This window comes from Arachis duranensis, chromosome 8 (assembly GCF_000817695.3).
Source record: "Arachis duranensis cultivar V14167 chromosome 8, aradu.V14167.gnm2.J7QH, whole genome shotgun sequence".
In the NCBI taxonomy this organism is placed as follows: Eukaryota; Viridiplantae; Streptophyta; class Magnoliopsida; order Fabales; family Fabaceae; genus Arachis; species Arachis duranensis.
The window spans coordinates 46,976,843-46,994,320 of NC_029779.3; the positions used below are offsets into that span (position 1 = coordinate 46,976,843).

The following is a 17,478-nucleotide window of genomic DNA, read 5'->3' on the forward strand; positions in this document are numbered from 1 at the left end:
TTTTTGAATAAAATTAAGATCTAATTTTGAGAGAACAAACAAAAAAAAATATTTTTTGAACAAATACCTTAGTACCTTCTACTTTCTCCCCTTCAATGATTGAGGATGTCTTTGAAATTAGAAACAAAGCACCGGTGTAGTCAACATCCTAAAATTATAATTAATTATTATTTATAAATTAGATACTACTAATGACCAAGAAAGCAAAAAATAAATTAATTTTTAATAGAAGTACACTTATATATACTCACAATTTGAATAGGGTGAGTCTCTTTGAATTTATTTATGAGATCCACATTATTAGTCATCTTCTTAACTTTATAAGAAGGTGAAAAATATGAAATATCATATATTTGAACTTCAATGATGAAGAGAAAGATCTTATCAATTAGGTTGAGTAAAAGTGTAGGTGTATCTGATAGATCTCCTTTCTACAGGATATTACGTAATATATTAATAATAAATAATATAAAAAGTACCAATAAAAATATCTTCACTAATGCTTTTAGAAATAAATATTGGTTAGATCTTACCAATAGGAGTGGATCAAGTATCTCTACACAGCTCTCTTCCAAAACTTGTTTTGCCTCATTGTCAAAGACTACATAACATGCACAGTCAGAATCATCAATGACACTAAGCTTTATTCGATACCTGCTTAAAAAAGAAAATAACATAAGAAAAAGTTAAATATAGACTTATTTAATATCTAATTCAATGTACATAGACTTTAATTTAAATAAATAAATAAATAACTTTGGCGTCATGAATAAAAGGATATTAGTAGAAAACTCGCGTCTTCATTGAGTCAAACCATCTCAATTGAGTATGGCAATGGAGAATTTTCGTAACTTGATAGTGTCCATAACCATATCACTCGTATACGTACACACAAATTGTAGATTGTAGGATTGATGTTAGCAATTTTGTGAATATCAGCCATTGGAATAAGTAGGGAGATTTTGGATATATGTAAAGAAAGGGATTGATGTACTTTAAATTGTGGTGCTTTACATCTCTCATAACTTATCCTTTTATAGTTGTATCATAACTAAATTTTTTAAAATTTGGTTGACTTTAATTTAAAATTTAAAAAACAACAAACTAAGTTAAACAACCCAAATTTAAAATTTAAAAATAACAACTTAAATAAATAATAATTTAAAAATTCTAAACTAACGTAAATATTTATTTATTGTAATATTAGTATGTAACAACCGAAGAATAATTAACGTAAATTTTTTTAAAACTCTAAATTTCTTTAAAAGAATTTATATAGCTACAATTTAAAAAAAATCAATAAAATTTTAAAAAATTATGCTAAAAAGAATTAACAGATTTTTAAAAAATAGTGTTAAAATATAAAAAAGAACAATCTAAATAAAATTTAAAAAATAACAACTTAAATAAAATAATTTAAAATTTAAAAAATAACAACATAAGTAAAATAATCCAAACAAATAAAACAATTTAAAATTTTAAAAATAACAACCTAAGTAAAACAACCCAAACTTAAAATGCGTAAGCAAATAAACTTTCAAACTCAACGTATGAGCGCCACGTCAGCAAATGAGCTCCCCATTTGTATTACTATAAAGATAAAGATATAATAATATCTATACCTATACATAAAAAAAATTTGAGTCATTTGGACTGATCTCTCATACTTAGATTTTCAATATATTTATTAATGGAATTTTTTTTTAATATTGTAATAATCTTACCACGTATTCTAAAGATAATCCATATATTAGTTAAATCCATTAATATTATACAAATTAATAATATCATAGTAAAAATTTAAATACAGTTAACTTTATATAAAATTGATAATTAAAAGCTATTAGTTAAAAATTTAATCAAATCAATCAAATTATTTAAAAAGTGACGCACATTAAGTTCCTATTTATCAATTAGTGATATGCATTAAACATGAATTACCAACCTGGAGTCCAGGTGTGATTTCATTAAGTGTAATGGCAAATTGTGTAAGGTTATATTTTGTCTGGTGTTCAGGTGGTGGGTTGGTTTTCCAAATTGTGTAAGGTTATATTTTGTAAAAAGTGACGCACATTAAGTTCCTATTTATCAATGATTGATTGCTCTTTGAATTTAATCTTGCATGAAAAGTCACGGTTTCCCTCTATCCTCATTGTACCATAATGATCACAATAGAGTTTTCCTAGAATAAGGTTGTAAATTGATGTTGTCACCTGATGATATATACTAACAAGATGTTAGTTATAATTAATTAATAAGCTAATAATAATTAAGAATATATGACATAATTAAAACTTGATATACCTTGCTCCATTGAAAGATTTCTCCATCATCAAATTCCAAAGTCAAAATACCAATAGGATCAAGCTGAATGGATCTTCCCCAGAATTTGCTTTTTAAGGTGCTGTCACCCCAAAATTTCCAGCCATTGCCATCACAATGGCATGCAACAGTCATGGGGTGATGACTGACCTATCTCAATAACAACATCGTAAGTACTTCAATAATAAAACATATGTATTATTTAATAAAATATGTATATATATAAGGCGAATGTTAGTGGGTTCTAGAAAAAATATGAAGTAGAACACTTATTAAACTCTAAATAAAGTACAAAATTTCATATTCTAAATCTAAAATTTTAAATTCTAAATTATAAATCCTAAATTCTAAAACTGTGAATCCTAAATACTAGATCTTAAATTCTAGATTTAAATGCTAAATATATAGAAGCAACACAACACCACTTTCCTTCTTGTGGATTTATAACCACCATTCCTTGAGAGAGAAATATATAATTAAACAATAGCAAGTATATAGTTTACATAAAAATTTACTAAAAAATACACATTAACATCAATGCTTGTGAAAAAATAATCTAAAGGAAAAAAAAAAAGCGCCCCCAACCTTTAATTTGTCCTTTCTTTAAAAATACATCGAGAAATTAAATATATAAAATATTCATTTTGTATCATACATCGAATGGACTCGCATATTTACAAATGTGCCCGTTAAAAGTGTTAACAAGAGTCACACGATGTATGATACAAAATAAATACACCTATGATTACAACTCTAACCGAATATGAAAATAAATTAATAAAACCTTGTAATGATTGATGAGGTTACTTGAGAAAATCAGGGATCTCAGCGGTGCTTTCATCCTCAACATCATTGATCCAACTATACTTCTCCATGAAAGGGTTAGACAATGATTTTGGTGGGTAGTTATCAATGCAATCGGCCCACACATTCTCTTGATCACCTTTGAGATCTCTCATCACTTGCCACAAAATAGAAAAAGAAGAAAGTGTTATATTTGATTGTAAATTCAAAATATAAAAGTGTGTACATAACTGAGTAGAGTCCTCCTATATATGCACTAATTATACTTACATTGCAGATCAAGATTCTCTAAGAATGGTTACTTTAACTGACTTTAACTGACTGAACAGTTACTCTAACTAACTGCACAATGCACAACTCACAACTCACTAACTGTTTTGTAATTGAATTTTGTCTTCATCCTTAATATCCCTCTCAAACTAAGATATGGACTTCGGAATACCCTTAGTATGCGCTTGTATCTATCAAACAAATGTTGTGACAATGAGTCTACCACTTGGTCTTGAGAGGGTGTGTGAACAACTATAGAGTGAATTTTGGTTCACTAAGTCTTGAAGAAAATGATGTATGGGATTTGCAATTCTCCAATAATTGCTAAACTGACATGATTTTAGTTTGAGCTGAACTTACTGTAGTGCTACTCCTGCTCATCTTGGTTTGCTTATTGCTTCTCCAAGCTATAAGGTTTTTCCTAAGTATACACAATATCCTGTGATTGATTTTTTTTTTTGTCTTCAAGATCTCCTCCCCAATCTGCATCTACAAATGACAAGATTCTAAAATCAGTAGACTTGGTGAACACAATTCCATTATCCACTATAAGCTGCAAATATCCGAGGATTCTCTTTAGTGTTGAAGGGTTGGTTGCTGGACAAATTGAGACACTCAGGTCTTGTCATTGTTAAATACTGTTATGCACCCACTATTGATCTGCATTTTGTAGGATTATCAAAAGGTTCAGAGTCATTTGAGTATAACATGAGCATCATTATGTCTAACAAAGAGTGATACATCAGATTTAGTATTCTTGTTTCAAACCATATATGACTTTGTTGAACATACACACTAGAGTAGATTTGTCATAACCCACTTTCTCTTTTTTATGAAAACCCTTACCTACCAACCTTGTTTTATACTTAGTATCTCACCCTTTTAGTTCTTTTTAACGGAAAAATACCAATTTGCTGCCTATGATTGTTGCATTTTGTGATGGTGCAGTGAGTGTTCAAGTTTGACATCTATTCAATGCTTGAATCTCAACATCCATGACCTTTTTCCAATGTGGACAATTTAGTACTTGTTTGACACTGGTTGATATATTGTTGATAAGAACAATAACTTGTGAGGCCAAGGCTTATGGTTTGGTTATCCCAGATATGGATCTGGTTGTAATTGAGTGAGTATTTAAGGGTTGTATAGGTGGAAGACATACTTCTAAGCCTCTCATGGGTAAACGGTTTTGAGGTTGAGTTGAAGTCAGATTGTACGGTGTTTGGTTTGGTAATTACAGCTATTCAGTGGGGGTTTGGCTTGGTGATTTTGGACTGCTGCATTGATCAGAAGCATTTGAGGTTGCAGGAGTATCTAAAAAGATTATAAAGTAATATTTAATTTAAAAAATATAAAAATAACTCATTTTTAGAAAATTAAATACTACAAAAGATAAATTAAGCAAAATTAAAAAACTCCTCAGAGATACTATAAAATTGGCCAATTGCAAATTCTAAGAAGAAGAAGTACCCATAATCTAATTTAGAATCCTAAAAGGAAGAAAAAGAAGTAGTTAATCCAAGAATGAGTGAAGAATTAGATACTTTCTCAACTATGCAACTGTGGGAGGAGCCTCCGTTTCAATCACTGCTTCCATTGCCAGAGGCAGAACTACTGTTTGCCGCCGACACGGGACCACCTCAGTTTCAGTCGCCCTCTGAGTTTCAGTCTCTGCCTCTGCATCATCCGGTCTGGACTGGGGACGAAAACCACATTCTTGCCGCCAATGTGGGTGGTAATCAACAGCTTCAACCTCAGCTTCCTCCTTTGCAAGCAGTTTTCCGTCAATGTGCTTCCGCCGGGAGGTGCAGCAGGTGCGATGGAGGTGTGATGCAGATTGGCTATCAACAACCTCAGGCACAGCCTGAGCCCGTCTGGAGTGAGGATGAGAACAAAGAGTTTGAAATGCTTATTACTGAATGTCGGAGATGAGCTTCTGGACGCGTTCCTGTATCTGCATGCGGGTCTTTCCAGTGAGACAAGCAGCCACAGCCTCCCACCGGTTCTGCATTGCTTCCGGAAGACATTCAGCAATCACCATCTCAAACTCTTTGTTCCCATTGACGGGAAACTCCGACGGAAGCACATTGACGGGAAACTCTGGCAAAGGAGAAAACTCGTCAATCGGAGCTCCATAACTCAAGTTACAAGCAAAACAAGATGAAGATGAATAGTGGAATGGAGTTTCCTTCTTCTCTTCACAAGTTCAGCGCCGCTCTCCCTCATATTAGGTTAAAATGAGCTGAATGCTCATTAAAAGTTATATATATATATATATATATATTGGACTTGGACCCAACTTGAATCCAGTCTCATTCGTTAGGTCAAATCTTTTTGAATTAGTGTCTAAATATTTTCTCAAGATTTTCTACTGTTTTTATTATTCTCAGACAGTACCGAATATATTTAAGCTGGTACTATCGACTAAATTACCAGTATGCGATTTTTTGTAGAAAAATACCTTTTTTCCTCAAAAAAATTTACTAAATCTGTATTTCACCTTTATATTTTTAAAATAACATTTCTATATTTTTGAACCTATTTCGATTAATTAAATTATTATTTTATTTTATAATTAAGCGGTTAATTAATTTGCAGTTCTTACACTATATAAATAATATAATCTCGTAAGGTGAGTACCATGTACACCTTGCATACAGAGGGAATTTCGTAGGGTTGAATCTCGTAGGGTTGAGTGTCCTGCACACCTCGCAAAATTAAGTGCTTTGTACCCCCTCGCAAGTAGAATAACCTGTACTTATCGCAGGGTGAATGCCTTGTAGACCTCGCAGGCATAATAACCTGTATCTTTTTCAAAACTCATTATTCCGCAAGTGGGATAAAACCACCGTCCTCGCCATATCAATCCAAAACTCATTTCAATCCAACATAGTCAAACATAACCAAAATTAGAATTAATAATGCAGAATCGAACCGAAGGGAATCATCGACCTTCTATCCAACTTTTTGGTGCGACAAGCGAGAGAATCTTCAACCTCAAGCTTGTCCACCGCAACAAGAGATGAATCCTCAACTTCATCTTTAATTTAGATCAATTCGATAAAACTCATTTTCACCAAATTAAAAGTCTCAAATTAACCTCGATAATCCATTCTTCAATTCCGTTTGAAAATCCCCAAAAGCATAACTCTTAGATTTGAAGTAATTGCATAAAGCCTACTTTCAACTTCATTCTCAAGTTCAATGATTTTCTGAGACCCAAAAATCATCTTTCTTCGCCAATCAAATTCAAATACTGTAAATTCACCAAAACTCCTCAAAAGATAATTCTTTAATCAAATTCAACATAAGTCTTTTCATATCAAATTGAACTCAAAACATAATTTCTTTCTAAAATAAATCAAATTCAAACATGATTCTTTTCTTAATAAATTGAACTCAAAATAGTATAATTCCTTTCTTAAATAAATAAAACTCAAAACCTCATTAATTCTTTTTTTAATAAATCAAAATCAAATGATATAATTCTTAAATCCAAATCTTTCTAAATAATCACTTCAAACAAAATCTCCAATATTTTTAAAAATTTCGACAGCATCTCCTCTAAAATTCAGACTTTGGCACCCTTCAAGGGTCCCAACCAAATCAAACCAAACATCTCTCAATCATTCAAATCACTTCCAATAAATCATTATCACAACAACATCACTCAACTCAAGGAAATCAACAAAATCCATAATTTAATCAACCAATCTCATTAATCACAATTTTAAATCAACTTCAATAGCATCAACTAATAATTCAGAATTCTCAGCCTTCTCAAATAGTTTCAAACCAAACCATTCCCAAATATCAAATCATTCCCAATTTTAAACCGATTTCGATATCAAATCATGTTCAAATATCAAACTGCTTCCAATTTTAACCATTTTCAATGTCAATTCATTTTCAATAAATTATTTTCAAAGTCGATTCATTTTCAATACCAATTCATCTCTAAAACCAAGAAAATTACTTTTCATAATATTCAATCGAATAAACTTTTTCATAATCACCAAAAATATATTTTTTGCATCAATATCGATTTATAATAATTTTTTACAATAAAATAAAATTAAGAAAAGTGCTTGATGAACGGATTTTTAACGGTTTAGAATTTCACTAATGAAATCTCGTTGTAAAGTATAGTTTCTAAACCAACAATAATCCTTTCATACAAAAGATTGTTTGTCACTAAAACAAACCCCTAGATTTATAAACCGAAGTATTGAACCTCGGGTCGTTCTCCCTAGGAATTACAATAAAGTGTCTTGTTATTGGTTGTAAGTTATTTTGGGGTTTTTGAGATTTTAGACAAGAAATATAAATGACAAAGGAAATAAACTAACAACTAACAAAGCTCTTGGCAAGATATGAGAACTAGAAATCCTATCCTAGTTATCCTCCTCAATTGTGACCACAAATTGTTCATTGCTACCACTTAGTTAACCTCTAACCATGGACGAAAGTCAAGTGGATGAATCAATTTGATTCCTCAAGTCCTAATCAACTCCTAAAGGGAAGACTAGCTTTAGAGGCATTCAAATCAATTAGCAACTTCTAATTATCAATCAACAAAGAAATTAGATAACTCAAGAGTCACTAATTACTCAACCAAAGCCAAGAGGAACAAAATCTATACTAAAACTAAAAGAAGCATTTTATCAAACACATAAGAGGCATAGAGGGAAAGCACATGAAATCTACAACAAGAATAGAATCTAACAACAATTATTGAAAGGAATTGACAACAACAACCAAAAGATACACAATTATTATGAATTACCTCAAATTGAATTGAAAGAAAAGTAGAAGAAGCAAGAATATATCTACAACAAAGTATAAGAACAACATAAAGGAAATTACAACAAAAGAATGGAAGAATGATGAATGTAACAACAAAGAATTGAGAGGTAAAAGAAGATGAAAGCATGAATTAAAATCTAGATCTAAGATTATTGAACTAAACCTAATCTTAATTCTAGAGAGAAATGAGAGCTTCTCTCTCTAGAAACTAACTCTAACTACTAAACTAAGCTAAACTAAACTAATGGTAACTAGCATCCTCATCCCTCTTCAATCCTTGGCTTAAATAGCATCAGAAATGAGTTGGATTGGACCCACAAGACTTTAGAATTTGCTGGCCACGTATTGCTTTAAGTGGATCATATGGCAGCAACAACGTGTGCGCATACAATGCACGTGCGCGTTACCATACGTGTAGAAACTATGACAAATCTTATATCATTTCGAAGCCCCGGATGTTAGCTTTCTAACCCAACTGAAACCGCATCATTTGGACCTTTGTAGCTCAAGTTATGATCGATTAAGTGCGAAGAGGTCGGCTTGATAACTTTTGCGTTTCCTTTATTTCTTCATGAGTTCTTCATTTCTACATGCTTTTCCTTCATTCCCTTGGTCTAATCCTTGCCTCCTAAATCTGAAATCACTTAGCAAATATATCAAGGCATCTAATGGAATCAAGGAGAATTAGATTTAGCTATTTTAAGTCCTAAAAAGTATGTTTTCACTCTTAAGCACAATTAAAGGAGAAGTTATAAAACCATGCTATTTCAATGGATAAATGTGGGTAAAAAGTTATAAAATTTCCTAAATCAAGCACAAGATAAACCCTACAAATGGGATTTATCAGCGCTCCTACCTTGATTGTCGAAACTCAAAAACTCTAAAACTCATCAAACTCATTTTTCTCCCAACCTGCAATAGATGCAGCTGTAACCACAACTCCATATCGCTTCCACAACAATAACCGCAACTTCAAACGCAACACACAATAACCGACATTCAACCATATCGCAATAACGTTGCAAAACCTCAGCATAAAAAACAGAAACTTATATCTCAAGGGTTCCAAAAAGAAATCACTTACTGCATTTAGAAAGTAACAAATGAATAGAATGGCAACGGCTCCAGTGATAATTTCCGCCAATCATCGCGTCATTTTTCGGCGACAGAGACGCATCTCAAGTCACCATCAACGCTGGCGGAAAAGGAACGACTGAACCAAGTAGCGGCAGCTCTGGCGTGGTTCTAGCGGCCGTAACAACTTCTCCGACAGCCATACACGACGGGCAACAACCGCAGCAGCAGCAGGGAGAGCGAAGGCCATGGTGTCAGAGCTGACAGTAACAGGAGCTCCAGCGGTGGCTGCTTGTCTCACCGGAAAGACCCCCATGCAAATACAGGAACGCTTCCAGAAGCTTATAACTGACATTAGTCTCATCCATAAATCTTATATCAATCTGCATCACACCTCCATCGCACCTGCTGCACCTCCCACCACATTGGAACGCAACCCACTCTCCCTCCCCGGAACAAGTAAACAAAACCAACCTTCCAACACCTACATAATCCAACACCAACCTTTAACTAAGACTGGTGAAAGAAAGAAAACAGTTCATTGGACTCAACAAGAGAATGAGTATGTATTATTCTATTCCTTTTTCCTCCTCTTTTATTTATTATTATACGAGCATAATAACATTTTTTGGACTTGGAAACAAAAAAAATAAATCAGAAAAAAAGGTTTGATATCTAAAAATATTTTTTTCGTCTTAAATAAAATAAAAAAATTATTATTTCCCTAAATCCTATTTTTAAACTTTAATTTCTTAAATACGATTTTCGCATCCCGGTGAATTTTCCTTCAAATTCTAAAAAAGATGGCTAACTCAAATTTTTAAACTTCACAACGGACAATGACAATCATTATCAGTGTCTCCAGAGTACTTTAATGAAAATAATGTTTTTTTCAAATTTATAAAGAGAAAAAATCGTTGTTAAATATAGCTTATTGCACTGTATATATCTGGAGACGATGATAATGGTTGTCATTGATGCCAATAATATTAAAGAAGTCATGGTTATTGTCTGTATATTTTTATGTACTCTTATGTATTCTTGAAAATCATGATAATGGCTTAAAAATTTGAGTTACGTGAAATTTGGAAAAAATTGAAGTGAAGTTCGCCAGGGATTAGCGAACTCTATAAAAAAATATAGAGTTCATCGGAAGTGCGACAAATTCGCCCTAAATAAAAAAAATCATATTTAAAAAGTTAAAGTTAAAAAATCAGGTATGGAAAAATAATTAATTTTTTTATTTTATTTTTGAAAAAAAATCCTCTAAAAATATCATATACCATTGTAATTTTTTAATAATTATTTTTTTAAAAATGTGTCTTGACAGGTTATTTCTCAGAGGATACGAAGAATTAGGTTATAAACGCAAGTGGAAAAGAATTTCTGAAGATTATGTCAAAACAAAAACGCAAAAATAAGTTGCTAGTCATGCACAAAAATTTTTGAAAAAATTAGCTGGAGAAAACAGAAGAAATAACATTCATGATGGATCATAGTAAGTTATCCTCTTGTTGATCAAAAAATATTTTCGATATAAATGAGTTGGATTGAAAAGAATTAAGTGTAGTTTCTCGAAAAAACACGCGCATGAGTATGAAGTTGGAAGTAATTAGCGCTGATTTGGATTTCGATTATTTTGTTGATCGAGTAAGCTAAATCGAGTAGGAGACTCGATTCGAGAAATTGAGTAAGGCCTTCAAAAAGCTGGTCGAATAGTTATGAAAATGAGAATGTTAGTGGCTTCTATCACACGAGGAACACACGGGGAATATCTACAATCACGCAGCGGGAATGGTTACCAAGAGTGATTGTATTTCAAATTTGTAATTTTTATTTAATTGTAATTAATTGTAACTTAATTATCCGTTATGTAAGATAGCCTATAAATACTAGGAAGTACTAGGGAATAAGGGTTGGAACTTTGACTTAGAAAACACACTCTAGCATTCTCACATCCTAGGGAATTCATGAGTTTGCGATCGAATTGCATTTTCTGTAGGGTTCCTTCCATCTTCTTCTTTCTTTCAATTTATTTTTCTGTAAATTTAACATTTTAATTAATCATATTTACCAAGTGTTCTTCACTTTCTTCGTCTAATTTATCTTTCTGCATTTCATTCCTTATGTTAAAGTCCTTTGATCTAATCGAAAGTATTTTTATTGTTCTCTTTTAATTTTCATGCAAACCTTTCCATTTGCCGTCTATTTAGTTTTCAAAACTTTAATTTCTAAGTCTCATTTATCAATTTACAAATTTACTTTATCTTTATTTTCAACATTTGTCTAATCGAAGACGCTTTGATACACTTTTAGAAAACTAGTACTCGCACAGATGAGTAGGTTTCGCTCCCAGACCACTAGATATCAAACTACCATCGATTTGCTAAAAATTGACAAAATAAATTGGCCGCCCGGTGGGACAGTTTTAAATCGAAGTGTGTCAAAATAATTATTTTTTCAGTAATCTCTTAGTGTATGCGATTACGAAGTGGGAAGATCATTCACATGGCTGATGAATTATCAAATGTGAATGGTGGTTCATCCACCAATGATAGCATACCAGTATCCATGCAACAAGCCGACGTATCTTCATGTTTGGAAGGCGCAATTGGAACTGAAAGTATACCCGTTACGACTATTCAAACTGAAAATGTTGGACGTAATACTCGTCCACGTGGCCCATGCATAGTATTGGGGGGCACTTTTCCCACTCTCATTTCATTTTTTTTAAACCTATATATATATATATATGCCCCATTTTAAATTTTAAATGACTCCACTACAAATAAATTAAAAGTTCCAATTATTAAAAGTTTCAAATTCATTTTATCTTTCTATCATTTTGACTATTAGTTAATCTAATCAAATTTAGTCTTCTTCTATTCTCTAATCCCAGCCGTCACTCATTTATTCTCTTAAACCCTCTTCTTAGTTTTATATTTTCAACCTTCTTTTTCTATTCTTTGTCTAGTGGTCATCTTCTATTCATCAAAAAGTAAATTTTAAATTCTCTATTTAATTTTATATAGCTCTTTACGACTCTATGTATCTTTGAATTTTATTGTTTCTCTTTTTGATATTTTTAATTATAAATTTTAATTCAAACAATTACAGTTTAGGTATTAATCTATTTTATTTATTCTCTTCATGAATTTATATATTTTATTTTATTCTCAATTTAGTGATTCTTATTATTTATTTGTTTATCTTTCGTTCTATTCTATTATATGTAATTATGTTGTATATAAATTTTTAAAGTGAATTGATCAATTTAGACGAGATGAAGTTAGACGAACTTATTTGCAAAAAGGTCCTTGTCAACCAAGATAGACATGATTTTTCACAAACATATTTTGAAACTTCTCTCCGTAGATTTAATGCTGATTGGTTTGATGAATTTAGCAATTGGTTGGAATATAGTATTTCAAAATATGTTGTCTTTTTGTCTCTGTTGCTATCTTATGAAACCTGATGGTGTAAGTGATGATGCTTTTGTAAAAGATGGCTTTTCAAATTGGAAAAAGAATGAGCGATTACAAACACATGTTGAAAATTATGATAATGCTCATAATCAAATTCGAAGAAAATACGAAGCACTCATGAAGCAAAAGCAACATATTGAAGTTTTTCAAAAGCATTCAGACTAAGATAAAAGAGATTATCGAACTCACTTAACAGCAACAATTGAGTGCATTAGGTTCTTATTGCGACAAGGATTGACTTTTCGTGGTGATGATGAATCACACAATTCAAATAATCAAGGTAATTTTTTGGGGCTTCTTGACTTTCTTGCTCAACATAATACAGAGATTGTATCGTATTTTCAAAAATGCTCGTGAAAACCTTAAACTAGTAGCACCTAAAGTTCAAAAAGATATTGTTAGAGCTACTGTAAGTGAAACTACTAAAGTTATTATTGATGATCTTGGAGATGATTTATTTGTTGTTTTAGTTGATGATACTCGAGACATTTCTGTTAAAGAGCAAATGGCTGTTTGTTTGCGGTATGTGAACAAAGAAGGGATTGTAATGGAGCGATTTCTTGATCTTGTCCATGTTTCTAGCACAAATATGTTGTCGTTAAAAGTAGTTTTGGAATATTTATTAGCAAAGCATAATTTAAGCCTAGCAAGGATACATGGACAAGATTACGATGGAGTTAGTAATATGTAGAGAGAATTTAATGGCTTAAAAAGTTTGATCTTGAAAGAAAATGCTTGTGCTTTTTATGTTTATTATTTTGCTCACCAACTTCAATTAGCACTTGTGGTTGTTGCAAAGAAACAGGTCAAAATTGTACTACTTTTTAATTTTCTTGTTAGTTTGTGCAATATTGTTGGAGCTTCTTGTAAACGTAAAGACATGCTTCATGAAAGTTAAATACGAAAGACAATTGTTGCATTATAAAATTGAGATCTTTCTAGTGGACGTGGCTTAAATCAAGAAACAACATTGAAAAGGGTAGGTGATACTTGATGGGGCTCACATTATGAAAATCTCAATCAAAAACCAACCACGCAATCAAATAACACCATCATTAATTCAGCACCAAAGTTCATTCTCAAATGTAGCACGCCAGGACAAACACATGCAAGATAGACAAGAAAAGCACAAGTAGGTAGCAGTTACAGCAAATAGTTCAAGTAGCAGTTAAGAACACTTTAGCAATTAGGCAAACCAAAACAAGTTCAAACCCAAGCAAAGCATACAAATACATATGATGCATGTCTGTTCTATGACTGATGAGGCTCATCTGTCAGTTATCCAGCCAACCCGACAAGTCTGAATTGTCCTTAGACTGTCCCCCGACGTGCATCCCCAAGAGTCTATGCATAGCTTTTTCTCAAATAATCAATATTGCTCAATGGGGTAACATTCCTGGAAATTTATATAGTGCCCGGTCACACTTATGTCGTAAGGTCAACAGAGTATCGAGTTTTCAACCTGGTGCACGTGGTGGCAAGCCACGACACTTAATCCAGGGAACCTCGTATCTCAGATATTTCAAATTCATAAGCCATATGAATAATTCAAATATTATATCTCAACATTCTCAACGTCATAATCATTTATCAACCCAAATCTCATTTCCAAATTCATTCAAAGACCATATTTCAAAGAAAATCCTCATTATCCTTCTTTTCATCCCGTTCATTAACAATCCCTATTCAAAACACAATTCTTTCTTTGATAAATAAATCAACCTTAAAACATATAATGTTTAAAAACAAAGCTTTCTGATTAGTTACTTCAAATAAAACTTCCGATTTTATAAAATTTCGATAGCATCTCCTCTAAAACTTTGACACTGCCACCCTTTTCGGGTCCCATCCAAACATTTCTCAAACTTTTTCTCAACCATTTCTAAATCTCAAACATTTTTCCAGAGTTGAACCAGTTCCAATATCAATTTATTTTCAAATCAAATCAATTCAAACAATAAAATTCTTTTTAAAATCAAATCAACTCAAATATTAAATCATTTATAAAATCAGACCAATTCAAAATCAAGCCGCTCCCCGAATCAATTTATTTTTATATCTCAAATTATTTCCAAAATCGTTTCTTTTATATTACCAAGTAAACTCTAAAACCAAGAAAATCCACATTTCCTAATAATCAAATAAATAACATTTCAAACCGATTTTTTATCAACAACCATACACCACTCACACAATCAAGCACTCAATAATCCAGTCCAACAAACCATCACATCCACAAGACAAATATAATCATAGAAATATATCTTTTTGTATCAATATCTATTTATAACAACTTTGTAATGTAAAATAGATTTTAAGAAAAACTCCTACCTCGAAAGTTGAACCCATAAACTAAAGGCGTCACAAGAATCATTCCTCTCCGCCCGAAATAAACTGCAGCTTCAATCGCAGGTCTGCTCACTTCCGCAATAGCAGAAATAGTTTTAATTGCAACAGGCAATTCCGACAACTCAATCCTAAAACATAAACATCGTGAAAACCTTAATAACACATGATAGAAAACTAACGGCGAGGGTTCGCAATAAGATATACCTACAGTAAGAACAAAATGGAACAACCGCAATCCCGAGCTGATTCGGCGGCAGCTCCGACAGCGGCCAGAAACTCCGATGGTCCAACAGCAACCTTAACTTTGATATAAAATCATCGAAACTCAATCCTACAATACTAACAGCTCAGAGCCTCTAATAACTTATATTGGAATATTGATTTCAAAAGTTTTGGAAGTAAAAACGCTTACCAAGAAGGCAAAGGCGACAAACCCACTTATTCCTTATTAACAGCAACAGCAGCAATGGCATTAGAATCAGTAGTAGTAACAGCAACAACATCAACACCTAACAGTAACAGTTTATTCTGGCAAATTAAAATTAATATGAAATGGATATTAGGTGAAACTAAAACCAACTGACATGGTGAAGGAGGCAAAATAAGTTCAGTCTCACCATGAAAAGCAGCAAACCCTAACGAAACAGGGGCGGGGCAGAAATAGTGGTGGTTTTTCGGCGACTAGAGGCAGCAACAGCTTCAACCGAAACAGAACAAAATCAAAATCAACGGTAAAAACCTCGGAACTGTTCTGGCTATCCCCATCAATGGTGACCTGAACCCTTTCTAACGGCGGTTCCTACGATGGCTTCGTTCACCACCTCTCCTCTCTCGCTCCCTTACGTGACAGAAACGACCATAGAGACACGGCGGGATGAGGTTGAACGGCGGTGCTGCAGCACAGTAACGACGACACGGTGGTAGCTCGCAGATTGACGACAACAACCCGCGGCGTTGACGGTGATAAGGCTAGTTGCAGGCTTCTCTTCTTCGTGCGCCTCTCTCTCTTCACTGCGAGCTTCCTCTCTCCGACGCCTCTTCTCCGCGACTGTGACCCAAAGCCCGTGAACCTCCCACTAAAGAGCAATCTCTCTTCGTCGGCGACCACGATGGCACCGTGGCAGTGGCACGACGGGCTGGAGGGTGATGGCGCGGCTCCCTCCCCTCTTCTCCTCCACTGGCGCGCTCTCTTTCTCTCTTCTCCATCTCTGTGCGTGTGTGTGTTGGTGTTTCAGAAAGGGGGAAGGGGTAATAGCGGTTGGGAAAGGAAAATTAGGTTTCTGATTAGGGATTTAGAATTAGGGTTCCAATTTGGGAATTAGGGTTGGGGGTAGTTCAGTCATTTCACTAAAATTAGGAGTAATTAAAAACCAAAAACCAATTTTTAATCCACAAATAATATTTGTAAAAATACTATTTAATTATCAATTTATAAATTATTTTTAAATAAATTCTCTAATTCAATAATTAAAGATAATATAATTAATTTTTCTTTATTCATAAAAATTAAAATATTAAATTCCATCATCTCAATTCTTTAAATCAATTTATACAAAATTCTTATTATTTTGCAATTACTGAATTTTTATAGTTCAAATATAGAAAATTATCCAACAATTATAAAATTAGAGAAAAATTCTAATTTTAATTATCAAAACTTGATTTAATTAGCTTTAATTAAATAATTTCTAAAATTAAAGTCGTTAATGAGTAAATAAATTGAAATCAATTTAGAATAAGGCTTTTCAAAAGTTTTGGGTCTTACACCGACGCCCTCATCCCGAATGACCATCATCGCCGGTGTTGGGAAAGGAGTCGTTGCGCCACTGTAGCACTGCCGCCGCTGTTGGGTCGCCGTGCTGTCGTCTGAGAGTAGAGAGCATGCGCGCGGAAGGAGAAGCCCTGCCCTCGCGTCTGTTGTTGTTTCCGCCATGAAGCCAGAGTCGCCATCATCATCATCACGAACTGCTGTTGCGTGTGACGTCGCCGCCGCCTCTGAGTCCGTCGCCGTCAAGCAGAGCGCGCACAGAGAAGAAGTCGTTCAAGCCACTGCCAAGTCACCGTCGATGAAGCTTCAGCCGCCGCCGTCGATTGTCACTGAGGAACAATCGTCGTACCTCTGGTCGCTAGAAACCGCCACTGGAGCCGCCACCTTCTTGGTAAACTCTAGCTCTGTTCTGGTTTTCTCTTATTGTCGGTCAAAATCCTGGTTACTATAAGAGTTGTTGCTGAGGTTGTTTGTGCCAGGGATTGTTTATCACGAGTTGCTCTGTCGCACGCCGCTGTCAGAGCTACCATTCTGCTAATGTCGCCTTTGCTCTGAGCCGTTGATTGTAGCGAGTATTGTTGTCATTGCGGCTGCTTGGTT

The 17,478-nt window shown here is 33.4% G+C and overlaps 1 protein-coding gene and 1 pseudogene across 8 annotated transcripts; both read right to left on the reverse strand.

The window, feature by feature from the left end:
• The window catches only part of LOC127741286 (oxysterol-binding protein-related protein 1C-like), a 15,648-nt pseudogene extending 10,016 nt beyond the window's left edge, over positions 1–5,632 (reverse strand).
• A 2,647-nt stretch (positions 5,633–8,279) lies between these two features.
• LOC107463414 (uncharacterized) lies at positions 8,280–16,355 on the reverse strand. Of its 8 annotated transcripts, none has more exons than XM_052253041.1 (5): positions 15,728–16,355; positions 15,523–15,619; positions 15,319–15,412; positions 15,093–15,238; positions 8,280–9,760 (listed from the first exon to the last, which is right to left on the reverse strand). In XM_052253041.1, exons 1-5 carry the CDS (start codon positions 15,728–15,730, stop codon positions 9,531–9,533), a joined length of 570 nt encoding a protein of 189 aa, XP_052109001.1. In that variant the 5' UTR covers positions 15,731–16,355; the 3' UTR covers positions 8,280–9,530. The 8 variants fall into 8 exon arrangements, 6 of the variants coding, with proteins under 6 accessions (XP_052109001.1, XP_020985567.1, XP_052109002.1 ...); XM_021129908.2 differs by having other exon boundaries at positions 15,315–15,441; XM_052253042.1 differs by having other exon boundaries at positions 15,523–15,638.
• Positions 16,356–17,478: the final 1,123 nt, after the last annotated feature.

What these genes read in the sequence shown, in the direction of transcription:
- LOC107463414 (XM_052253039.1), bottom strand. An exon ending in TTGTCGCCTTTGCCTTCTTG is followed by an intron (nt 15,408 to 15,522) that starts GTAAGCGTTTTT and finishes ATCAAAGTTAAG; the next exon opens with GTTGCTGTTGGACCATCGGA. An exon ending in TTATGGGTTCAACTTTCGAG is followed by an intron (nt 9,761 to 15,092) that starts GTAGGAGTTTTT and finishes TGGATTATGTAG; the next exon opens with GTGTTGGAAGGTTGGTTTTG.